Here is a 26,271-nt window from a genome sequence, read left to right on the forward strand (position 1 = left end):
TGTAAATTTCTGTAGTCGTGCATAGCTATTGTCGGAGTATTTATTATGCAGAAGGCTTTATTGCAAAACCCTGTGCAGTCAGGCAGCGCTGCTGTCGGATGCTAGCACGAATGTGGAACTTCAGTCCTAGGACAGCTTGCCAGTGTTGCAACGTTTGGCCACCAGGGGGCGCAGCGCTCACGGAAAGCCCTGCATGGGGAGCCTGGAGTCCTCGAGGGGTTCTGCGAGGTGCCGGTGTCACTGCCTGCGTTTGTTCCGTTTTGATGATCGGATGTCAGCCAGTGCCAAAAAGTCTTTTCCAGCTCCCAGTTTCTGTGTATCGCACTGTAATTGTATGCGAATAAGGAAAGCTTGGATCTGATCTTGTACCGTATTGGGCACAAAACATTTCCAGCACGACACGCAAAGCTTCAGACAGCTCGTCGTACCAGCGATGTACGTGGAGTCTGAAAACGCTTGCAGACGTGCAACGTGTCTTTCGGGCTGTTGGAGCTGGAGCCTCGTTTGCCACCAGGTGGCAGCATGGGAGAAGGGAAAACTTCATTTTCCTACAATGGAAAACACGGGATTGGAATTTTTCTAGATATGTAACAAAACTGCTCTGATGCTTAAATACCCAGAAATATAAAATGGAATCAGCTCTGCAGCTAAACACCCTTGTGAAGATTTTTTCCATTAGGATGATGTAATTTCTGCACGGTTTCTGCCCAGTTGTGTATGTTTGTCCACTAGCTTAGCTTTGCTTGAGATGCTGTGGTTGGGGTGGGGGGTGTTAGAGGTGGCTGCAGTGGGGCTGCAGAGGACAGACATGAACATGTTGCACATGGCCTAGCCTGGAAACAGCTACAGATGATAAAAGCAATGCTGGGTGTGAGTGGCTGGCAGGTCCTATTGGTTTGAGAGGGGCAAATATGTGGGAAAGCACTTTGTGTCTGAAAGCTCTGTGGGTTAAAACAGGCATCTTGTTGCTTCCTAGAGTGTGTGAACTCCATTTCAGTAGTGAAAGCTCTGGGACACTGGGCATTTCTTTAAAAAATATATAATAGCCCTTGTTTTTAGAACAGTTTTGTTCTTAACAATAAATACATTACTTCTCTGGGCAGGTAGAGAAAAAAAGATGATCACACTCAAGGCTTCCAAGGTGACCATGTTCCTTTGAAAACAACTGAAAAGTCATCACAGCTCTGCGTGTGCTGAAGAAAGCATGAAACCTCAGGTAGGAGCATGTGTCCCTCAGTCAGGGTTGGCTGGGCCGTGCTGTCTCCTTGCTCTTTCTGGTTTACACTGTTGCTTATGTTGTGTAACACTGTATGAATGATGACTAGATTTTTTGTGTGCGTGTGTTTTTGTTGTTTTTTTTCCCCCAAACTTGTCTCGAGACTGCCAGCCAGACACTACCTCAGTCTTGTGTTCAGTCTTATCAGTCCAAAATACTGTGGTATGCCAGGCTTCAGATTGTGAGGAGTTGTTGAGACTGCTGAAGCAATGCTCTCCAAACTTAGAAGAGAAAAATAGCAGCTTGTTAGATTTTTGTACATGTTCTGTAGTACTCTTTAGAAAGACATTCTTTGCACATGATTCTGTACTGTATTCTGCTGCCTGCACACGATTATATTCCATGAAAAAGAAGCACAGAGGTCAGTAGGTAGTGCCATTCTCTAGTTGGCTTACAGTTACTCTGAGCTTACATCTGTTCTTGTTCCATGAAGGTCACTGGTAGCTCTCAGGATATGGAGGCTGTAACTGGTGAGGGTGTGACTGCAATAGGGCACGTGTGCTCTGTAATGGGAAGTCGTAGCTTATGCACTTGGGTTGTGCTGGCAAAGGCACAAAGTGACAGATGGAAAGATTCTTCTGCAGGTGGGAGGCATAATAAACGTACATGAAAAAATATAGTAACTTCCATGTGCTGAAATAATAATTTGGAATGAAGCCTCCCAGGCATATTTTAATTATCCCTTCAGCACTTGCATGTGCCAGAACTTCTAATGGCATATCTCCAGAGCTTAATGATTTTGCAGAGTAATTAAATTGTCAGCCACGTGAACCTCCTCCACCTGACCTCTGCACGGTTGTATGCTGTTTCCCTTGCTTGGCATATATATATGGTTGTCATTTGCCTGAGTTTCTCAGTAGGAAACAACTTCCTAGCAATCAGTATCAGACAGTTTCATAGTCCCTCTGCTAAGACTGAAGTGAATGAATATAAAACAATTCTCTAGGCCAAAACTGCTGTATGAATGTAGTAACAAATGACAGTAGCTTGTACTTTCACATAACAATTACATGCAAATCTGGCTAGCCCCAGGACCACTTCTGATAACTGTACATTTGGACTGTAATGTTTGTAGTAAACTTAGAGCTGTTACAGGCTGGGTACAGCTGTTAATAGCACTGTATTGCTGCTCATATCTTTAGCAGACTCTTTTTCTTGTAACCTAATTTTTTTGCTCCTGACCATGTAAGTCTGTAATCTGTCCCATGAGCAAAATACCTCCCCAGCACCTTAGGAACATATTGGGATAAATAACCTGCTCCCCAGCAACAGTTACTTTTGTGTTTCTTGCAATGCAATTGAGAGCTCTCCATCTTCCTGTTTTTCATTACCTGATGTAATACCAAAGCAAAAAGGAAGCCACTAAGGACTCTGTTGGGTCTTTTACTGCCTGTCTGTGGTAAACTTGCCTTTTTGCATGATTAATTTTGTATGCTAGCTGCAAATACAAATAAGTACTCTGTGTAACAAGCTAAGGTGCTAAATTCTATCCCTGAATTTGTGATACTGTTCATGTTAGCAATCAACTCTATGTGTTGGTTTCTGTGGTTTTTTTTTTCTTCATATATTGTCTCTTGGATTTTACAATAGAAGTTTTGAAAATTCCCCCTCAAATTTTCTCCTCTCTGTTCTCCCTCAACAAGTATTCTAGCTGTAGTTTGCTGTGTGGTGTTGCTGGTGCCTTAGTAGACAGGTTACTACACAGCATAGTACTGAAAATGTCACTCTCTTCTTCATTACCCGAGTACAAAAATGTTTTCACCATGGTGGGAAAACTGCCTGAGCCTGCTGTGAGGTCTGTGCTCACCAGGCTCCAAAGGGCCCCCAGCTGTGCTGCTGAATCTCTGAGCAGGAGCTGATAAAAGAACGGTGTGGGCACAGCCTGCTGGAGGAGCAACTGGAAGAGACACACACAAGGGAGGAGGTTTTACTGCATGAATGTGAAATGTAGCTTTACGTGTGGCATAGAAAATCCGAGTAAGTGAAGATGGACACAGTGCAGTTAAATACGGTTTATTTTTGCCTGCCACCATACACAAATTAAATGACAAAAGCTGATCTACTGGAGCACTTCACTGTCTTGTAACCAGACATCTCATGTTGAAAGAAGTGAAATGCTGTCAAATAGGAAACAGTAGTGAGATGGTCTTCCTGTGAAGCATCAGTTTTAGATGTGATGAGAAAGGTTAACCTCACTTCCTGGTCAGGACAAAACTTGGACAGCATTTCATTCTAAGGGGGCTTTTAGATCATGTTGATAGCTATATAGGTAACACCTGAGAAAAATAAAGCCTATTACAGGTGTAATTCAATCTAGGACTTTATGTAGCTATCGATTTAGTGGAAAGGACTCTTGGAGCTCGTTACTGCACTCTTCTTCTTGCCTTTTTTTTTTTTGTTTTATTTTGAGTGTGAGTCAATCCTACTGTTTTCAGGCACTTATGCATGCAAATCCAGCAATTCCCACTGAAAAATCATCTCTTCCTCTTACTTACCTGCCTTAAATCTGCGTCTTTGTCAGAATCTGTGCGCAAATGCACTTGTCCTCAGTTGACTGACAGAGCTTTAACACAAAACCTGATATGATCTGGATTGCATCTCCTGGAATAGATTTCCATACAGAGTCATCTGAGGTGCAACCCGGAAAAGAACTGGATACGAAGCAATTTTCCTCTTAGCTGAGGTGAAAGCCAAACTTCATGCTTTGTGTGCTACTTGTTTGCAGGCAATTCTATGGGCTGAGCAGTTCTTCATCTTCTGAAGAGATGAAATAAATAAATCTGAAACTAAACCCTATGTGACTGCTTACTGCCTATTCTGTACTGAACTCTGAGACTTTGAAGGGCATGGACGAGAGGTTCATCCCTGAGGTAGCACTGATTCTCTCAGAAAGTAATCTTCTAAAATTACTTTTCAGATGGAAATGAAATGCAGTTGAACTATGTATTCTTAGCTATAAATGCTACAATTTACCTGTCACTCGATTTCACGCTAGTAGGGGAAACTAACATTCATAAAAGAATTTGGAGGGCTTTACTCAGTGATTTAGCCTGCTCTTATTGTCTTATGCTCTCATACGTGGGCCAGAGTACTTCAGTAGGTCACCTCTGATGGGCAAAGCTGCTTCTATGATCGGTTTTTTATTTCTTTCCCTATGGTTGAGATAATCCAACCTTTTGTTAGTTTGCAAACAAAATTTGTGAAGCAAACAAATAGTGTGATTTGGCACTTCACAAGTTAAGCACCAGCAGTAAATATCTTGCTTTCCAGTGATTCCTCTGCTAGAAAGAAAAACATTTGCTGGAAGATTAATTAAACTGTAGTAAATGTTCACATTTTAAAATATCATCATCATATTAGAACACCTACTGAAGCTCACCCAACTACTTCTATATCAAAATCCTTGCTGCATTGGCTATTGCATTGTATTTTTTTTAATCAAAAATAATGATACTACATTCTTCAAGTGTAAATGCTGTAAAATAGACTATGGCAAAATGAAAAGGCACGGAATTAAAACGACTTAATTGTTTCCACTTTCACATTTGCTATTTGCCCAAAAGTATTTTATACACTTCTACAAGAATAAGCATCTTTTTAAATACATCTCTAAAGGAAGAGACCCCATAGTTTTATCTTTAACAACAGAATTTGTATTCCTCTAACTGTGACTTTCTGTCTGGCAATACTCACTTTAAGGTGCTCTTTGGAGCAGAACTCAAGTGCAGTAGAAGAGTACAGCTTTGCATGAAGTCAGCAGCATTGAACATACAGCTCATGTGGTAATGAAGACAAACAGCAATCTCTTACATCAAAGCAGTAATCAAAGTGCAAGTAGACAGACAACATGAGAATTTAAACTAGATTTAACCTGAATTTGGGAAGAAAGCACTAGAAACTGAATCAGAATACTACAAAACAGTCCTGTGAAACACCTCAAACAGGTTTGCTGAGTCTCAGGTGTCATTGTAAGATGTATTAAAATCATTGCTGCTTTCTGAAAAATAGATGTGCAGTTGCGTGTTGGTTTGTTGGGTTGTTTTTGTTTGTTTATTTTAAGAATTAGTCTTTGTAGCCCTGATGTGGTATCTTAGTAACAGTCAGGATGTCATTTCCAACAGTCGCTTCTGTTCCAGAGCACACTGTTCAGCACAGCCCAGCAGTCACTGAGATGCTTGCATACTTCCCAGTGGAACCATAAAAGCTCGAGTGCTGCAGTTTCCTTGATTCTCACTACAGTAGCTGCACCATTAGCCTTGGCTGTGACTGAGTGGGAAAACATCAGGCACGTAGTTGGCAAGAATTGTTCATTGTGTCACCAATGTATGTCATTCTTGCCAGTAGTCCTTTGGTTACCACACTCTGCATTTGTCTGCTGGATGCATTGCAGTGCCTTTTTTACAGTGAAACACCTCTGAGAAGGCTTCAAAGTTCTGCAAAGATCCCATCACCCTGAACAAAGAGAAGAAACTTATTTGTGTGGAACAGTGCATGGAGATAATTGCTCTGGAAAACAGAAAACTATGTTCATGATGTGATTGAGTCAGGGAACTCAGTTACATCTCAGAGCACCACACACTTTAACTCTGCAAGAAGAACAAAGCTGACATAACTACTGAAAAGCTTGAACAAACATTCTCTATAGATTGGCAAATTCAGACTAAGTAAAGGAGGGCACTCTGCAGCAGTGTCCTACAGGGGCAGAACTTCTATGCTGGCCTGAATTTCTCTTGTCTGTTAGCATGTAGCTGCTAGCCCTGCACTGCTCTCTGGCTCTGCACTTCACTGGTGCAAAGGATTGAACCATGTAAGTAAACCCACCTGTATTTCAGAGGGCTGTGAACATCTGTCTTTATTGACTGGCTGGCATATTCTGGTCTGTAGGAACCACACCAGACCTACGTAGGGAGAATTAATAATTAGCGGATCAGCATTAAAGGAAATGCAATTGGGGCACTTTGTTCCCTTTTTCCAAAGTTCCTGAGAGGTGACCCTATTTGTTACAATATCAAATACAATAGCAGTGTGTTTTAGAGAGGGAGCAGAATAGACACAATTGTTTTCTCTAATAGTTTTAGTTTTGTCTGTATCTTTGGGATAGGTAAACTAGCTCTCGATTAACACCACCTATGTGTTTCCTCAAAGGAATGGGCTTAAGGCAGGCAGTCCAGGATGCACAGTGTTAGGTCCCCTAATGTCAAACATTTGTCAACCTACGACTGAAAACACATGAGAATTTCTTATCCAGGTGGTAGGGTGAAATTGAACTCGGCAAATTTACTGTTTCTGCATTGCAAAAAAGGGATATATAGGAAATAAGTGGAGTCAGTAGCAACATCTGTAGTCTGAATATGCGTGCAGCCAGGGTGAATCACTTTACAAGTGGAACTGGTGTTTTCTGTAAACTTCAGGCTTGTCTGTGGGTTTCTGAGTGTTCTTACCTGGGCAAAGTTGAGGAAGAAAAGCTGCTTGTGGGACAGATTCAGTCCAGGCAACTTTGGTTCCTTCCCTTCCTGTTCCAGCCATTTTAAATAAGCCTAGAAATTATGGATTCAAGTCAGTGAAGCAACAGGATGGCCTATTCATACATAATGGGTGTTCTGAATGCTATGCTGAAGTGAGAGATTGCAATCAGAATTGTGTGTGAACTCAATATGTTCTCTGTTCTGTTTTCCTAATTTTTGTCTTTCTGATACAAATAGTACAGCAAATTTTATGGAAAAAAAAGTCATTGTGGGTATTCTGATTAAACACATGAGGATAATTTGCAGTCATCTTTGGAGAAATCTTTGAACTGAAAACTGATCATAAACTGGGGAAAAAATACCATTTTCTTACGTGGAAGTGGAGTTTTAGGTTTGCAGTTGTTAGGTGAATGGACCTCCATAGCAAGAACTGTGTTCATTCTTAACACTTGGAGATCCATTGGGAATTTCTGATTGTTTTACCCAAAGGTGGGACCTGCCACGCTGATGGACCAGCAAGCAAGCATGGCACCATGTGGCAGGTAGTTTCAGCTCAAGTGTAGCTGGAAATACATACTAGCTCAGTAAGGCAACAGAGACAGAATGTTACTGCAGTTTGAGGTGAAATCATCAGCTTTTACATTACTTTTTCTGTAGGATTTTTTGTATCTACAGAGGAAGCATAAATCTTCTCTATCTTCTGTGCTGATGATTTCTGTGTCTTCAGGTAACTGCTTATAAAACAGCAGATAATAATCTTGCTCGATGTTAAATCCATTACCTCTTATTGTTACACATTAATTGGCCAATTTTCTTTTTTTAGGTATATTGACATAATGGAGACAAGTTAATGTGTCCTCATGCTGATTAATTTCAAATGTTCTATCACCTTATTCTTGTGGTTGCTCAGATAGTCCCAAAGCACACAAAATACAGAAGGTAGAACTGGGGGGTTCAAATGCATTCAGCAGCACAGAGCCTCAGCAGATCCTGTATACAGGACGTGTCTCACCACGCTGCTCTTCCACATGAGTAATACATCTCAGAATCACATATGTATTCACATTACTGAAGTAATTAATTTTAATGGTATTCCTCAGATTCAGACTTTCCAGTTTAGATTTCTGAAAATTCAGGATGTTCTTCTATAAACACCCTTAACTGTTACCATATTACAACTGGAGAGAAGTTTTAGCCTGACATCTGCTGGGATTATTCTTAGAAAAGAACATTCCATGCTCACGCTTGAGCTCCACATGGAAAGAACCTTTGTGCCAATAAATACTGAGTTCCTATTCATAACAGTGGTTTGTAAACCTGGAGGATTACAGATACTGGACTTCCCTGAGGATAGAAGCTGTCTTCCCTGTTGAAATAGGACGATATGCAGGGGTGTTTTTAACAGAGAGCAGCATGCTAAACACCTTTCAGCTGCAGCATAGAGGCAGTGCTCTGAAATACAGTTGCATTTCTCTTATTTTGAACATAATTGATTAGTTGAAGCAGCCTTTTTACCGTGGAAAGAAGAGTTCTGAAATTATCTTGGTTTTTTGTTGTTTTTTTTTTTGCTTACTACAAAAAAGACACAGCATCAAGGTAGAAGAAACTTCTTTGTGTTATTTCCTAAAGCTCATAAGACCAAGCAAGCAACAAAAGGAGCTAAGTGTTTAGAGACAGGTGTTCTGGTAGATGTGATCTGTATTCCTTTTGAGGAGGAGATGGAGCATCTATGTGATCTTTTCTTGTCTTACCTGACGTCACTTTTGAGATCAAAGATGAAAAGTGTGAGAGAAAAACTTGAAAAGACCGCATTGCTCTGTTTCCTAATATCACAAAGCTGTACTGCTTTGAGATTAGAGCCTGCTGCCATGTGATAAGCTGCTTGTGGTTGTAGCTGCCATTTTCAGAATTACGAGCTTTAGAAAATTGAGAGTGCTTTTTCTTGTGTAACATTGTGCCTATTTATGAACATGGCCCTTGTTTACCTGAAACTGAAGAATGCAGCACCAAGCATTATGTAGAATCAGAGTGTAACTGTGCTCTTCTCCTGGGTGCAAGAATGCCAGCAATCCTACCTTGGGTTTGGGTCTATTGGGACATAAACTTACAGATGTATAGGTAAGCTAGAACTTTATGTAATAACATGTTAGTTGTCAGTTTTTCTGTGCTATAAAAAGCATCCTGAATTGCTGAATATCAGGTAAAAATCACGCAGAGTGTATCTGAAATTTACCTTATAAGCCTGTCGGACTCCTCCATTATCTGCAATATTTTCTCCTAATGTGCTTATTCCACTGACCTGTAAAAGAATAATGACTCATTTACTCTACAGTCAGTAATATCAGTAACCAAAGAACCACAAGCTGAAGCACAGCTGACGGTCAGTGTGGAACAGAAGGCAGCAGTGACTTTGTGCTAGGACAAAGGAGAGCGTGTAAATGAGAAATGCTTTTTTTTTTCTTTTTCCCCAGTAATTGTTATTTTACATTTTGGATAGAAATTTGCCCTTTTGATTGGTTTATTGAAGGCAGGCTTTAGAAGAGAAGTAAATCTAAAAGTAGGAGTGGGCACTGCTGAATTCTTTTCTCTAGACACTCTGTTACTGAATTTGAACCAAGTGCTCGAGATGGCTGTTGTCAAACCTGCATCAGCCTGTTTCCCTTAAATGTCCTAAACAAAAGATCCTATATGTGGCTGTTCCTGGCAGCTGCACTTACATTTTGTCCTCCAGCCAGCTCCCACGTGTAGTTCCCATACTGGTGAACCATGCAGCGAGACTGCTCCTTGAAATGCATAGCTGAGAAATTGCTCCACCAGTCAAACATATTTCCATCTTTATCAAAATTCCTACCTGTGTGAGAAATTCAATATGTTACTGTCTTACAGTATCAGAAGTGGGACTTTATTCAAAACTGTTTTATGCCGCATTATAGAAAGATAATAAAGTAAATTTATTTCATAAGTTCACAAGGGGAGAAAAACGATTCCTGTATTTCAGGACAGTGCTAGCTGCTCTTTTATCACAAAGAAGGAATGAAGGAAGAACGTAGTGCACAGATTTCATTTCACTTTAGAAGCCAGCATAGCTGCTTGTACTGATAGTACTTCCAAATCTGATGCTGCTGCAGAAGCAACAGGTTTTCCTGAGAATTGCCATTGACTCAATTTGTTTTAAAAACCTTCTTACACCTTGAGTGGCCTTCTAAGTTCGGTGTAAACTGTTCAAGAGAATGCTCATAGTGTGCAAGTATTGCTCCCAGGTAATTAACTTAGCAGGTGTGTGCACACTTGTGCATGGATACTTCAGTCACCCAAGTGTATAATTTTAATTTCTTACAATGTAATGAATGCAACTGAAAGAAGAATTCTTTCTGAATTATCTTCTCACCATTGTCGTCAAAGCCGTGGGTAATTTCATGCCCAATAACCATCCCAATCCCTCCGAAGTTCAGGGCTTGTGGTTGGTGTTTGCTGAAGAATGGAGGCTGTAGAATCCCAGCAGGGAAAACTGCAGAGAGGAACAGAGAGGGAGGAACTGGAGCTAGATGGCTTTATTGCTGCATGCTTGGCAAATGCCGTGGTTATTTGGTTAAAAGGTCAGGAGAGCATCTAAAATATGAAACGATTAGAAACACATTGTGCCTCCTCCTGTGAATTTGCTTCCCTCTGTACAAATGGGGAATGACAAGTTAATAAAGGTTTAATTTAGCACATCTGCAATTACAGTATTTCTTCTGAGAACCAAGCATCATTTGCATTTCAGCTTTAGCCTCATTTGATCTACAACATATAATGCAGTGAGTGAAGAACAGGAAGTTTAGTAACTGTCTCCTGGAGATGGGTACAGTTTGTGTTTTAAAGCCATTTTATAGGGGAACTAATGGATGTTTTATTGCTTTATTTTGGGTGCAGAAAGGTGAGCAATCATATGCTGATTACCACCAAAAACACTCAGCATGTAGAACATGCAGAACAGTAACTGCTTCAGACCTCCAAGTGCACTCCCATGTCATCGTGGGAGGGCAGCAGGAGGTCCATCCTTCTTCAGTCTCTCTGAAAAAAGCCTTATATAGAAGCGATAGGATTTAGTTTTCTTCCCATGAAAAATGAGAGATGTACATGCTTCTAGAAGAGTTAAGACTGAAAGCACTTAATTCTACTGAGATATTTGCTAATAATTGAAATACCATAATTAGACACTTTGTTCATTAAGACCAGATTTCACGTCTGGAAAGCCAGCTCACAGCTGATAACAGTGAGTATGAAAGCAGTGTCAGTAAATAGGGATGATGTGGCAAGAGTCTGATGGTGAACACACGTGCAGCACTATGATGGCATCTATTAGCAAGCTACAGGAGGAGTGCTACTGAGGCTGAAGGATCACTCATAGGCTTGCTGTACCTACAATACAGAAGTAAATGGAAGCTGCAGAAGTGGGAAATAATTCTTTCTGATGAAGCTAAAGGGTCACATCATGGGTGCTTTGGATGTCCCTGCCTTTAGGAAAATATTATATAAATCTGCCCTTGGGCTGTGGTTTTAGCTTGATGCTCTGAGGATATAGTTCCTGTCTGGTCAAAAAAGGCACATGTTTTTCTCTTACCATATTGGGCACTACTTAACATAGTGATACTCTTGTTGCTCTGGAGTGCAAAAAGCTCTACAGAGTAGAAATGATTTGGTTCCTCTCCTGTTTGAGGTCCTCGGAGTTCAGCAAGGACTCTACAGTATCTCTAGGTTTAATGTGAACTTCTGGCCACCTGCATGAGCTCAGAAATGGGAATATGTGGAACCAGACACGTTCATCATGTCTTCTTACATTTGAGATCTTGGCTACTAAGAGCAAGAGGGATCAGGCTAGCAACTCAGCAAAATATCTCAGCTCTAACCTCCTGTAAGCAGAGGCTGGTTTCTTTAATGTAGTTTACCTCTCAGCAAAATTATTTCTGTACCATCTGCACAGAGAGCAAACTGGAAGGCTGCCCTTATGTTTATCAGGAATGTGGAAACATGAGCAGAAACAGCCCAGAACACACTCTGAGCGTTCCCTGGTCGCTGAAGCTGGCACTTGTATAGTAGCAGTTACTGTCTCAGGCTTTCAAACATAAGGCTGTTCCAATTACAGTATATGAACTATGCCTGCCAAGTAGGGGGGTGGGGAGTTGAATATTCATCAACAAAGCTGCTGTTTGAAGAGAACAGTCTGCCTACCTTGCCCTCAGCTTCCACAAAGGCTCAGGCAGGTTTGCCTCCTTGCACGCTTCTGAAGCAATAACTGGTTAACAACTGTTTAAAATTGGTATTAACCTACCTATCTGGTTCCGATTGGGAGAGTAGAATGCATTGACCACTGCAGCTCCAATTATCCATCTGAAAAGAAACATTGCACACAAATTCATGAATATTTAAAACATTCTTTTTACTGAATTACTCTTATTCACAAACGTAGATTGCATTTAAAGGATTGAGATGGGAAGAAGGGTGCCACTGAATGCAGTTGTAAAGAAATACTCATAATAGGAAATAGATGATGTCTCACTTATTGGCATCTTTCATCCAGAAGAATACCAAATTAAAGCGAGAAACACATTTGCTCTTGAATGTTGAACAGTGACACTGGGTGGGATGTGGTGGCTGTTTCCCAGGTCACTTTAACGCTATCTGAGCTTAAGAGGAAATGAAGTATTACATTCATAAGAAAATTAACATTTAGAAGACATTCTGAGCAGCAAAGGTAGTTGCTGCAATTAGAAGTTAGGACCCAACTTGTCTGTTGAAAAATTTTAGTTAAAACTGAATAATCACAGTCATTGCAAATCGGGTCTGCATGTCTGCAGTTGGAGTCCACTGTTTCATGGATAATGAGTATTAACTTAGAGAAGTAATTCTTGTTTGAAATAAGCTTCTCTTGGAAAATTTCACCCATAACTTGACAACCTTTTATTCTTTGTATTTCTCCCCTTCCATCCCCCCTGCTTCTCTTCTACCTGACATACACTTCTGGGCAGCCCACTTCAAAGCAGTCTGAAGCCATGGCCTCTTGGCAAGTGTTAGCAGCATCAGCCTAAGATCTTCCCACATCTTTTGTCCTCACAGTGTCACGTGGTGCCCTGATTGCTCTATCTACCATTATCTTGACACAGTACTTGTGACACCACTAATTCAGGACTTAAGGTTATGTACCTGACATGTACATGTTCCCTGAAACTTACATGTCTTGGTCAACTCTTTCTCGAAGTTTTTTCAAGCTCTTTTGGGCTCCAGCTCTCAGATTTTCTAGGATGTTCTCAAAGTAATTGTGTTCACTGAAGTTTAGCTGAAGAAAGATATCTTGGTATTGGTAAGATGTGCTGAATGAGGAATTCTTTGTGCCACTGAATACAGCTTCTAAAATATTTTGATTAAAAAGTATCACTTATAAATGCATGCAAAGAGCTAATTTCCAAAATGTTTCATGCAATCAAGTTTAGATGCTTTCCAGTCACTTGGAAATGATAGCTACTTTAGGTGTAAATACTCTGTGTGGCAAGAGAATAAGTGTAGGCTTTTATACAGAGGTGAGGTACTTACTGAGGTACATACAGTGTACTTACATTGGCATATTCTTGATCTAGCTTTTCATTTTGGTCTTCCAAAATATAATCTGGGTAGCCAATCTGTTCTTTAATTGCCAACGCCTAGAAGAAAAGAGTTTAACCTTTCCTTTTTTGATTCAAATTCATTTTTGTTATTGCCCACCTGTTTATGAGAACTGGGATGCCAGTAGCTGAAAACATCCTATTGCCTGGTGAGACTTCAAACAAGCAAACAAAAAACCCCAACACAGAACATATAGTTGTCTTCTCCTCTCCAAGTGTGGCCAATCACTATGGTAAACTTGCAGACCTTACAGAACTATTTAACAAGATTCAGCTTAACTCCTTTTTCTTTGGCAACTGTGCCAATAGTTCTAAAGTCAGTGAAAACTTTCCTTTGGGGAATTGCATTGTATTCAGTTGTTGTATAGTTGATGGGTGTCATCTTCTCACTTACAATGTGGTTCACAAGATGCATTAGGGGAAATAAAAATGTATGTGAGCTAACAAGGGATAAAAAAAGAAAAGGAAAATGTCACAGGATGGATAATAAATAACAGGATAATGGACATTAAACTTTTCTCATTTGGAAACTAACACTACAATATTCCAAAGATTTCATACTCATGAAAGAATATTGAAGTTTCATGTTCTCTCTGACCTTCTCACGAGCTTTTGCTTTAGATGCCTCATCCATCCACTGTAACTCATCTAAGGTCTCAATGAACACTTCACGAATCTTATCTATTAAATCTTGGACCTAAAAGAGAGGCAGTTAAAAAATGAGTTATTTACATGCTATTTTTTCCCAAACACAGTTAAGGTGATGAAGGGTTTCCTATTGAAAACTGATTTCCCCAGAATTCTGTGTTTTGTACCTGGCATTTAAAAGAGAATCACAAGTGAGTTCTTATGCTTCCTGACTCATGGCTGGTGGGTATCTTTACCAGATAAAATAGGCTGGGAGATCAGATGGAGGGGAATGCTCACTGTGGACACTGGAGGTACAATAGTACAAAGGGGAAACTACATACCATCCTCTTGCTCTCACCAGCAAATGTCTCCCTGACATACATTGCTCCTACTGCGTTCTCCATGTTGTTGTTGACATAACTCACGCATTCTCTCCAGCGGGCTTCTTCCAGTGTTGTCCCATAAAGTGCCTAGAATATAAAACACCACAGGATCAATTCTGCCAACGCGTCTTTTATTAAAAATCCTCTGCCAAACTGCTGCCTAATGAGAAAGCTAACTAGAGACAAAAGTTTCTCTTGTTCCTTCAACTTTGTTTTGTGATTACGTGCTCTAACAATGTCTCTGTGTTGACTTGGTGAATGGGGGACTCTTCTCCTAAAGAGACTGCAGAGCTTGGTAGTGGCAGAGAGGAGATACCTTCCTGTAGCTGGCCCGAGCATCCTTGAAGCGCCGACTCAGGCTGCTGACTCGATCGATTACCAGTCGCCAGATGAGGTAGTTCTGGATGGTGCTGTGTGGAAAGCAAAGCTGACTTTAATCCCTTAGAAAAAGTAACATTAGTGCAGACTGTCAGAGGAGAACAGTGATGCTGTGTGATTCTCTTTTCTAAGAGAAGTCCTAGGAGAACTAGCAAGTGGGCCCAATAATTTGTTTCCACAGTATTTCTGTGACTTGTGACAGAATTGTTTCAAATTTTATTTTTTTTTACCTTGCTGAGTACTTGGAAATAATTGCTTTCAGCTCTTGCAAGTATGGCATGCCATATACAACAACTTCTTCTTCTGGGTCAACCTGAACACTTACTGAAGACATGACACCCTGGATGAAGAAGGTCCAGTTAAATTCCTAGGCAGAAAGGAGACACATACTCATGGTGTTAAGTGCCTTAGTAACTGTCCACACTTTCCATGCCTCTGAATGTTCTAGTGTTGGTAGTAGAAGCAACAGTCACTAGAGAACACTTACGTTCAACGCAAACTTTTCCTGTAGCTCTCTTAAGGTCATTTTGTTGTATAACAAGGTTACATCATGCCTTTCTTCTGCTGGGGTAGTTGCCTGAAGACATTCACAAAGTTATTACCATGATCAACTGACACAGGCGCCAATGGCTGAAGTCACAGGAATGTGCGTGCACACATAAACATGTAAACATCACTGAGAATAAAAACAGGTTTGGGTTTTTTTGTGGGGGAGAAACGAGAGCAGAGTTGGCGTCCAGTGTTGCTTTCTACGTTTCAGTACAACAACTCAGGTACCTCTAAATCAATAATGCTTCATTAATCTTTTGAAGCAAGAGATTCCCTTCATCTTTCTCAGAATGGACAACCAAGCTTTTATAAGTCTACTGCACCCCAAAAAAACGCAAACTAATGATGCAAGGGAGCTAATCCTGGGGTTATCACGACGTGCATTTAGCAGAACATGAAGCATTTTGATTTAGGAGACTTCCAAAAAAAACCAGTATGGCTAGGGCTAGAGCAGACATGATAGCAGTGCATGCAGTAGAGATAATTATACACACAGAGGCTCTGATTTCTGGGCTGCTCATGGCACAGAAAGCTTCCTTCTCTCCTCACCCCCCTGCTATTTTTTTCCTTTGGCCATGAGTTTTTACTGTGTCAAACTGCTGAAAATTAAGACTCTTCCTTCTACCCAAACATCCAGAGAGGTTCTTCATTGCTGTACTCACATTTGCAATATCTGTTTCAAGCTCCATAACCTTTGCCATCTCCTCTTGGACAAACAAATCGTCTTTGGATATATTCATGTCTTCTCGGATCATCTTAGCAATAGTGATCATGAACTGCAGGTAAGCTTCCCTTACCTGCACAGAAGAAATTGTATGTGTGCGTAGGGTCATTATGGAAAGGTTTGCTGTCATTTGTCATTAAGCAAATGATTGTTATTTTAGCTTTTACAGTCTGCTGTGATAATGTTGGGCTCAATGGCACAGCTTCTACAGTCCATTTCTAATTTTACTGTCATTTTTCTTTTTCCTTACTGTAACAGATATTGCTGCAATCCTTATGAGTTCATCCCGTAATACTTTGCAGTGCAGTTCCCAGTCTCAAAATACATAACAAAAGCAATACTTTTTGCATCCCTAAGCAAGCTAACTCTGGAGTTTGGGGTTAGAATTTCAACCAGAGCAAAAAGAAAGCTCTGTGCTTTGAGTTGCACTATGGGAGTGATTCCTACTCGCCAAAAAGCGGGGTAAACACGAAGGGTTTAAGTTCTCTGAAATTAATACCATAAATCCTCTAAACTCCGTTTTCACAGACTGAAAGAAAAGCTCTCTGGGATGGGTCCCAGTGATACCTTTGCTTTATTTGTAAGAGGAAGCTATGGCTCTGAGCTACGCCTCAGAACGGGCCTTGAAAAGATATCTGGTTGCTGAGTACAGACCTATGATACAAAAAAGCTTAATATTACCCATTATTGCATACTTTTCTTCCTCCGTAGACCTTGGAAACCAGATAAATAAAATAGCTGTTTTGAAATCGAGTCCGGGCACTTACATGATAATGGTTTGTGTTTTTAGGCTGAATGCTGAGGCCTTAATCAGGCTGGACTCCCACAGCCTCAGTAAGAGTTGTGCCAAAAGATGCTGGACAACGCAGAGGGGGAGTTTGGGTCATCAGTTTGGTTCATTGTTTGTGGGAAGTGAGCTGTTAAATAGCAAATAAAAAGGGGTTGTCTCTCCTCTTTACTCATAAAAATTAAAAACACAGCCCTTCTTATTTAGTTATTTTAAATGCTTTTGGGTTTTCTTTTGCTAAGTAAAGATAATCCGTGTACTGTGCCCGATTTTCTACCCACTACGAGCTCTTCCGAGTCTGATTTTTGAGCAGGGATGCATTAATGTCCCTTTTAATGTAACTGCTACTACGTTGAACTTGTAGAACAGAATCCTGGTTCCAGCAGCTCCCAGCAAACTTCGAGCAGCTCTTTGTTGTTCCCAACACAGCCATGTGCAGATTATGTGTTGTTATTATGAGACAGATGAACAGAAGTTGGCAGTTTATAAAGGTGGCCAGAAGGTGTGGAAAAACAGTCTCATAAAAATTTCACAGGAATGTATTTTAGACCATATAATATATGGAAATATATTCAAATGCAGTGAAGTCATAAGAAAGCTAGTCTCTCTCTTTTTCTTTTTATTTTTTTTTAATCTGTCTTTCCAGCCACTAGACAAGAGTCTGAAATGCTGATCGTTCTCTCTCTATTCCCTTCAGTTCATGCTAGGAAAATGAGTTCGACGTTAAGTTGCAAATCCTCACTCCAGTATGACATAATTGACAATTAAAAAGTACTCAAGCATTATCTCGAGCTTGGAAACTGATAAATTAGTAAACTGTTGCAAACACAGCCTGATAAGTAATTACAGAAACCTCACAATTCTGCCCTGAGCCCTGACACAGAAGAGCAGCTAGGATATAATCTCTCAGAACTACCACGTAATTTTGGGGAACATGAGGAGGGAAGGAAGGAAGTGGCAGCAGATTTTTACCAGCTGAGTAATTATATTAATTAATTAATTAATTAACATTGATTTGCTATTCCATGGAAAACTTGATTTATGTTTTTTGGTTTTTTTGTTGTTGTTGCTGTTTTTCCTGAATGAACATGTGAGCTTTTGAATATTTTGGTCTTGAACACGAGTCATTTTGTGGTATTGCATGCTCAGTACAGAAGAATTGTCACTTTAGGTTGTACTGATAACCAAGTTTTCAGTTCCTTCTATGACGGCAACCAGAGCAGGTGGTTTTAGAAGATACAAGCAACATAGGTTCACAATTTTAGTGAAAGTTATCCTTCAAAATTAGAAACTGTTAAAAGTTATAAAATACAGTTGTATTTTGTTCACATAACTTTCTTCTGATCGGTGTGCATTTGCCAGTTCTGAGGAGTCTCGATATTTAGACATTTGCTCTGTCCTTTTGTAAAGTTGGTGAAACTTTGGTGTAAGTAGAGAAAAATGGAGCAGTGAATGTGATCATCTGCTCTGTAACGTGAAGATTCGTATGTTTGAGTTTTCCAAAACACAGGAATACTTAATGATGTTACTTTAGTAGCACATAGTAAATAAATCACAAGGGGTACTTACCCTTTGGTAGTTGCCCCCATTAAAGTAGTAATCTCTGGATGGCATTCCTAAACTAGGTTGGTCAATCTGAAGGAGATCATATACATTTCTTTAGTTAGTGATGAACAGGAACTGGTGCTGTCCACAGGTGTCCTTGAAAGGCAACATCCTTGAAATGCTGCACATGCCATCCAGTTTGGAATGGCCAACAAGGAGCTTCTACCAAACATTCAAGAACTTCAGCTCTCTAGAAACTGAGGTGAGATGGAAAGTACAACTTCTGTCTCTGAATTTCTAGATGATGACAGGATGGATACTTAGAGTGGGTTATTGAGGAAAGTCTTTAAGTAGTCATTGAGATAGAAAAATAAATTTAAGCAACTTAGAAAAAGAAGCTGCTTGACTTGTGGGCTACACTTCATGCATAAGAATGCATGAACAAGCTCTGAACATACACATACTGACTTTTGAAATATTGTCTTGCTATGTAATAAACCTCACAATCATTTTGCAAGTCACAAGCAGTTTCAACCCTTAAATGCTGTAAATCAGCAAAGGTCCATTGATGTAGCAGAAAAAGCTACCATGGAATGTTTCCTAAAATAACTTTGAGACATATCTGACAGTTGAACCATTACATAAATTTTGCCAGTTGTGTATACACTGACTTCATGGACAGCTGATCCATATGTAGGGGAAATAAGAACATGTTATAATTCTGGGGCACATAAATAATTCCTTGCAGTGTTTTTCTTACATAGATGATATGTCTGCTGGAATCCCGGTCATCGTTCCATACAAACATGTCAATGAGGACACGTTTGTTAAATCTGGAGTTCATTATGGAGAGTTTCTCTTCCATGCTCCAGCTTGGTTCTTGGAGATAAAAGGAAAAACAGACATTATTTAGTAATGTATCAATTTGAACAGGACAGATATGTATGTGTTGCATCCTACATTTTAATCTTTTCTTCGTAAGGAAAAGTCAGGCTCTGCAGGACGGCTGTCACCTTAGTGCAGTAAATAATTCTGCCTCTTCCAGGCACAGTATTACCTTTGGTGTTGTTCCAGTCTGCAGAAGCCACTGGCCAATCCCCAACCATTGTTAAGACCTCTAGCAGAGGCAATGAATCTCGCTGCTCTATCAGACCTGAGAGAGGAGAAAAAAATACTATTTGGTTTTGGAGAGCTGGGAGGAAGGGTGAGGAGGAATGGAGGAAGAAGAAAAATAGAAAATATTCCTTACAGTTTAAATCTGGAACTGAGTCTATCATTGTAAAAAACGAGAGAGACCATGAAATCATCAGTCTCCTGCATGAGTTTGATTGAATGGCTTTGCAGAGAATGAAATGAATTGCAGTTTTTTGCATACAGAAGGAAAGGCTTTGCATGTTTGAGGATGGTAAGCAGCACCCATGCCATATATCAAGGCACCTGTATCATCATTTGAAGAATGATGTTCCACACAAGGCTACACGATTCCACGGATATCATGTGGACCCTCGTTCAGGTTGTACATTTGGCATTGAGCAAAGGAACAAAACAAGAAGGGACTCACTCTCATTCATGCATGACTTGTACAGTATCTTAGCTTTCTGGAACGCTTCTCTGTCCCCTTGATCTGCAGTCTCCAGCACACCTGGGGAAAGATCCATTGCCGTGAGAATTTTGCTCTGGAGATCTTTGATCTTTTCATAGAAATCACTGAGAATTGAGGGCTGTGAAAAATACTTGTTACCTCAGGCTTCCATTACTGTTAAACTAGAGTGCTCTTTAAAGGAGCTATCAAAAGAACAGAGTGTCAGGAAGGACATGCATGCAGCTTGTCCATCTCCCTTTGAAGTTAGTACCAAATCACCAACAATTTTTAGTGAGAACAGGATGTTATGACAAGATGGATGTAGTAAAGGATGGAGAGATTAAAGGACTGGAGATAAAAAATCACAATCACAGTCAACACTTCTCTCCGTAATGCACAATAAATAGTGTGAGCTGAAATTAAACACTAACGTGTAACCAAGGATAGAGAAGCCTCATTCCTACCTTTTAGGATGATCTCCAGCTCATCCCTCAGGATGTCAAAAATGCTGTATCTGGAGCTCGTTTCTGGGATAACATGCCGGTTCAGCCAGCCTCCACAGGCATACTGGTAGAAATCCTTGCAAGGATCAGCTGTTGTGTCCATATTCTGAATGATTCTAGCAGCTACATATCAAAATTAGAGAGTTGAGTTCCGTAAACTACCCAGTAATCTCTGGGACTACCAGAGACTGCCACCAACATGCCTGGAAAGAAGGCACCTTGCTCATGCTGCTTAACATGGATAAGACTTATGCTCACGTACCATGACTCAAAGGATCGTATTCTTTGTTTAAAAACACATAAGTGTTTTTAATTGTTTTAATTTGTTTAAAACAAATAAGTGTCTGATAGCAGACATCTGCACTGCAATTGGAGTGCTTTACAGAGGGAGCTCGTAAATGACAATATGGTAATTCTCCCACAGCTCACTGACTTATACCTGAGGTACCCGCCTATGAAGTCAGTGTTTCCAGGGGGTGACTGAACATTTCTGCTGTGGTCTCACCTCTCTTAATTGCATGTGATGGAGTTACACCAGTAGATGCTCAAAATGAATAGCTCTGTGTGTACAATCCATGCTCCTTAGCAGAATTAATTCTAAGGGGATTTATGTGATACTTTATAGGTACAGATTATGTTGCTCAATTCATGTAATTGTGGCTCAGGCTAGAGAACCACTGACCATAATCGAAATCTTCCTGTACTGCTTCCTTACCATGAAAATACATAATGGAGAAATAACAACAGATTTGGGTTTTTGGTCCCACTGTTTACACTTGCAGCTGTTTCTGAGGACAGCTGTACTTATTGCCTTTGACAGAAATAGGTCTATTCCTTTAATACTGATCCAGTCTTAAAGCCTGCCTTGTTTATTCAGATTGGGCAGATCACTTGTAAAACACCACTTCTATAATAATCACCATTATAAGAGTCGTTACCTGCTGTAACACAACCAGGTGTGGTACATATATTGCCTGAATTGGTACCATACTGAGTGCCTGTAGAGAAAGGAGTAAGAGAGCAGACAGAATTAGTTGGAAGTCACTACCAGTCATCCACCAACTCCGTGCCAGTAGAAGATATCAATGTCAAACACGTCTCTTATCTGTGGATATGTGTGGAACACTTCTGTGCAAGAAGTACAACAGCATTCTCAGCAGTGAGTTTTAACTCACCTGCTCATTGTCTCCGTGATAGAAATGTTTTGCAAGAGCTTCTAAAAGAAGGAAAAAAACCCAAACCAGAAACAAACGTGCCACTATTACGTGAAGAAATGAATCTGTATCCCCATTGCAGCAGAATCTGAAAAGTATCACTCTTGGATATTAGTTTTCTCTTTTTTAATACCTTGTCTCGGTTTGTGAAATTCCTCCAGTGAAGAAAATCTGCAGAAGCCCAATGCACTGCTAACGTGTGAGGGATGAGCAGAGCTGGAGCAGTGCCCAGCTCCTCCTGCTTGGTGCTCTCTGCTAAATGTGCTGCTGTGAAGCTGATGGCAGTGATAGAGGGCCTTGATGTAAAATCTAGAACTCAACACCTTGACTTTGTAACAGCATCTGATCATAAACTTCTTTGATCCTTACTCTGGGGTGCTTGCAGAAAAGTTGCTCAAAGCTTCCTTCCCATGAAAACACGTGTTTTACATTACAGCAAACAAGATTACAGTAATTCAGATAGAAATAAAACAGTAGGGAAGGATAGAGGGCTTTGAAGTTCATCAGAGGAAGCAACATAAAAAGCCCTCACTGTGATTGGGAATGTAACATTCAGGGTTCAGTAGAGTGCAGTTGTGCTGCATGGGAGTAGGTCTGCATCACAGTAACTGCATGGCTGGTAATAGTTCAGTGTCTGAACATGGGATGAGCAAAATATGTGTAACGATATGAAGCTTCATGTAGAGGGCTTCAGCATTTTTTAATAACCAGGGGAAACAAGCACAATTGGTGGAGTTTCTTAAACTCTCTAATATAGATTTAAAAGCCATGGGCTCTTCCACAGAGAAGGTTAAAAATATATATACATATATGTGTGCATACACACACTTCTTTCTAGGGAAAAGCCAATAGTTCAAAGCCATTCTGAAATCTTCCTTAAGAAGCAGTACTGGTCAGGGTGAGAAGTGCACTGAGGGTGCTGTATTTCCTCCACCATTTCTCAGGGTTGGGACAGGACTCAGATGTAGCCTGTTTTTAATAGAAATTTCTCCCTTTAATACAAACTCAGTGTTTTACTTTGGTTTCTGGAATCCAGCTGCTTTCAACAGGATTCAAACCCCTCATTCAAAAAGCACTTATGACCGTGAAAATGTAACTGAGATGCAAAAGCAGGGAAGCCAAATCTGTTTTGAAACCTTGGTTGCACACTGAGTGCTCTGAAACTCTGCCACAAAAAGAGATGATCAGAAATGGCTGGCGAGGGGCTCTCAATTTACTTCAGAAAGTGGTTCTTTTGTGTGTTTTATTTTTCCTGACAAAGAACCAAGCCAGCCTGACTGTGTATGAGATATGACCTCTTTGTGAGGTATTTGTTGAGTCTTTGCTCACTTGTTTGAGGCTTTGCATGCTGCACTTCTTGAACCTCAGAGAACTGGAAACAAAAGTAAAATGCATCTTTCAGCCAATTTCAGACAGAATTTCAGGTGGGGATCAGCAGATGGGACAATGGCCGCTTCTGCTGCCCAGTGCATGGCCCAGCACTCCCACTGACAACACTCACACTTGCATTCACTTAGCTCCATCTTAGCAGAACTGGGACAGAGCAGAGTCTTGCCACCCAAATGTCATTTCACAGTGACTTTTGTGTTAGCTGCCACTTCTTTACATTCTCCACGTCCTTTGACTAGGATGCCTCACTAATGAACATTCATGGAGCCAAAGAACGATGAGCCATCAGCAGTCTAGGACATGAGCCAGATCTCAGCCACAACCTCTTCTTTTTGTGCTGGTGCTGAGCTCAGATGCTGCTCACAGTCAGCAGGCTCTCACAAACCCATTATTTAAATGCACATTTATTCCATTCACAGCATAGGAAATGCAAGGGGCACGGAATGGCTTTTGGAAATCCAATCCCAGAACGAGGTGCTCCTTACTTCAAGGATTGTGTTTCTTTTTGTTTGTTTGTAAATGCTATCAGGTGCAGGACTGGGCCCTCAGCTCTAGCAGCCTGTGCAATAGGTGGGACTGCTGGCAACCAGGAGGGATGCAAACAGAAAGAAAATATTTGCCCATCTTACCTGAGAGAAACATAAAAACCTGGGAGCCAGAAGGTGAATAATGTATCAATTAAACGGATGATTTGAGTGGTCAGGACTGGCAATTAAATGAGAATGCAAATTATTTGCAACTCATGTCTGTTCAGAGAAGCCATTGGTTATGACTTGACAGCTACAATATGTGTTGAAGTGTTCTTCAAACCGTAAGTGCTGCAGCAAGTGATGAGATTTGGAGGTTGGTAAATATTTGTGGAACATAGCTGAGAGAGAGCTATGAAAAGGCTGCCAGGATGGGTGTGTAGGTGGTGATGGAAAGGTGTAATTGAGAACAGGCTGTAGTCAGATTCAAAAACGAACCACTTCACTTGTCTGCCTCCCTTTCTTTGCTCACCCAAATATTACTCTGCTATTCTTACTAAACTTTTTCTTGCTTGGTTAGGCAAGGTTTTATGAGCATGAAAGCTGCTCTAGATATCAAAAATCCCCAAAGAGCTTCTAGATCTGTGGAACTGCTGCTGCTTGAGCTTCAGCCATTCTTTTTTTTCTTTCTTTCTTTTTTTTCTTTTTTTTTTGTTTATTTGATTTATGGAGATAAAAGAAGAACAAACTCTTAATTTTCCATTAGCGAAATAGCCAACAGGCCAAGCAGCGCTGCAGCTTTGCTATCATTTTGCACTCACGTTCTCCTTGGGAATGACTGAATCTGGGAAGCATTTCAAATGAAAGCTTAATTGCTGATACAGGCCTGAAAAATATTTATATATTGGAATTCTTTTTCCACAAACAAGCTTTCTTTTTAACACGCATACGCTGGCTTTGCATGCAGCTTCTTCTCATGGACCTGGATGTGAGGCCAATATCTGGACAAATATTAATAATGCCTGAATTTTGATTTGCCTGAACCCAAGAAGCAATGTGTACAGCAGGTTTCTCATATCTTTTATGCATCCAAGCAACAAAAATTCTTCATAGCTCAGTGTTTTGATACAGAAATGCCTGCTGTAGGACTTAGCTTACGGGAGTTTTTTCTCCTCTCTTAAGCAGAATAAAAATGAACAACTACTGCTGAGTGTTATGAATACCAAACGCTCAGGGATTTCATCCAGCATTGGAACAAATGCTGATAACACTCAATTGCTGGCAGTGAAAAAGTAAACAATAAAAAAAGGCTTTTCTCTTGAATTATTACTCCCCAAAATGGGGAGTATCCCTGCTCTGCAATTACTGTATGCAGGCAGAGCACATCAAACCTTGTTGTCAGGTTTCTGGCAGATCATTCTCATGGAAGTCACTGAAGCACATTTCACCTGGAGCTCAAATTGCACGATGCAATTTTAAAGAAGTCTCTCCCCCACTCCAGCAGTGCACTGACACTTATTGTGCTACAACATATGGAAATGTAAAAACACACACAGCCATACTTCCCCTCCATAATAGTGCAGCATTTTTTTTACCTTTGTCAAACAGATGATAAACTCAACAAAATGCACAGAATTACTTAAATCTTACTTCCTATAATTTAATAATGAAATAAAATGCCACAATCCCCTCTCGGTGAGCTTCCAACTCCCTCAGAGAGGTGAGCTCACCTTCTCTCTGTATTTTTGTTTTCATTTGGCTCTGCAGAAAAGACCTTAATGTTGCTTGCACGGGAAAAGGAAAATTATTCAGGGGTTACTTACCTCTGCTGCTGGCATACAGGATTACCAGGGTGGCTGCAGAACAAGTCATGAGGAGCAGCAGGACAGCCAGCCCGATGGCCACAAAGCGCCAGGATTTCTTCCCAGATTTTGTTGATTTTTCCACAATATCCATTTGACTTTCTGATTTCCCCATTATTGTAACTCTAAATTGTGGAGGGGAGGGTAAGAAAGAATTAGCTGCACGGCTAAATCAGTACGGGGTGTATGCATGACAAATCAGGGAGTAAAAGGAAGCAGAATAAAAGCAAAGATAGGTAAAGAAAACTTCCAAATTATTACATGTATTTGTCCATTTGATTGTCCACAGATTTGCCAACCTCATTCTCCATTCTCCGTGCCTACCAGGTTGCCTGCACTCAGGGCGTGCTGCGGGGCTACGCCACCCAGACTCAGTGGTGCCGTGTCATCGCTCCAGGAGCCTGCTTTGGGAAGTGTGAGAAAGTCTCATGACTTGGTTGGGCAACTCCTTTCTCCCAGAAGGGGAAGGAGGGGAAAATCTGCCTCCTTCAGTCCTCGCTTTGAAAAGTGTCTCGCTGTTTCCAATAATTTTCCTCTCTTCCTCTGTGGATGTGAGTGGCTCTGTTATCAGCAGCAGAATCCAAACAGAGATCCTTCCAGATGCGAGCGTCTTTGAGCTGTGTCTGCCCTGTCCTTAGCAGAGATGAAGGGTTTGGAAAGGAGAAAGCTCCTACAGCATGTGTCAGCTGCCAGGCGTGCCAGAGCTCCTGACTGCCAGCTCCTCAGTCTTCTCAGAGCCATTCCCAAAGTTCTGAGCTCAGCTGTGTGCAGTTCCCAGCTTCAAGCAGACGCTCCTGAGCAGCAGGGGGAGGAGGGGTTGCATCACGCAGGCAGGCTGAGGGCTCTGTGCTCACAGCCTGCACGCTGCACCGCTCCTGC

At 40.8% G+C, this 26,271-nt stretch overlaps 1 protein-coding gene across 2 annotated transcripts; it reads right to left on the bottom strand.

The window, feature by feature from the left end:
• Positions 1-3,273: 3,273 nt before the first annotated feature.
• MMEL1 (membrane metalloendopeptidase like 1) lies at positions 3,274-26,271 on the bottom strand. 2 transcript variants are annotated; one of them, XM_042883076.1, is made up of 23 exons: positions 25,717-26,271; positions 25,354-25,517; positions 21,399-21,458; positions 20,422-20,583; positions 19,937-20,017; positions 19,433-19,528; positions 19,136-19,254; positions 18,400-18,465; positions 15,982-16,116; positions 15,258-15,347; positions 15,001-15,137; positions 14,709-14,802; positions 14,351-14,479; positions 13,978-14,076; positions 13,335-13,418; positions 12,954-13,057; positions 12,053-12,111; positions 10,130-10,249; positions 9,459-9,592; positions 8,975-9,040; positions 6,718-6,813; positions 6,098-6,174; positions 3,274-5,728 (listed from the first exon to the last, which is right to left on the bottom strand). In XM_042883076.1, exons 2-23 carry the CDS (start codon positions 25,505-25,507, stop codon positions 5,629-5,631), a joined length of 2,262 nt encoding a protein of 753 aa, XP_042739010.1. In that variant the 5' UTR covers positions 25,508-25,517; positions 25,717-26,271; the 3' UTR covers positions 3,274-5,628. The 2 variants fall into 2 exon arrangements, with proteins under 2 accessions (XP_042739010.1, XP_042739009.1); XM_042883075.1 differs by having other exon boundaries at positions 25,654-26,271.

Source organism: Lagopus leucura, unplaced genomic scaffold (assembly GCF_019238085.1).
Source record: "Lagopus leucura isolate 7727_CA_CO unplaced genomic scaffold, USGS_WTPT01 Super-Scaffold_100037, whole genome shotgun sequence".
NCBI classification, from domain to species: domain Eukaryota; kingdom Metazoa; phylum Chordata; class Aves; order Galliformes; family Phasianidae; genus Lagopus; species Lagopus leucura.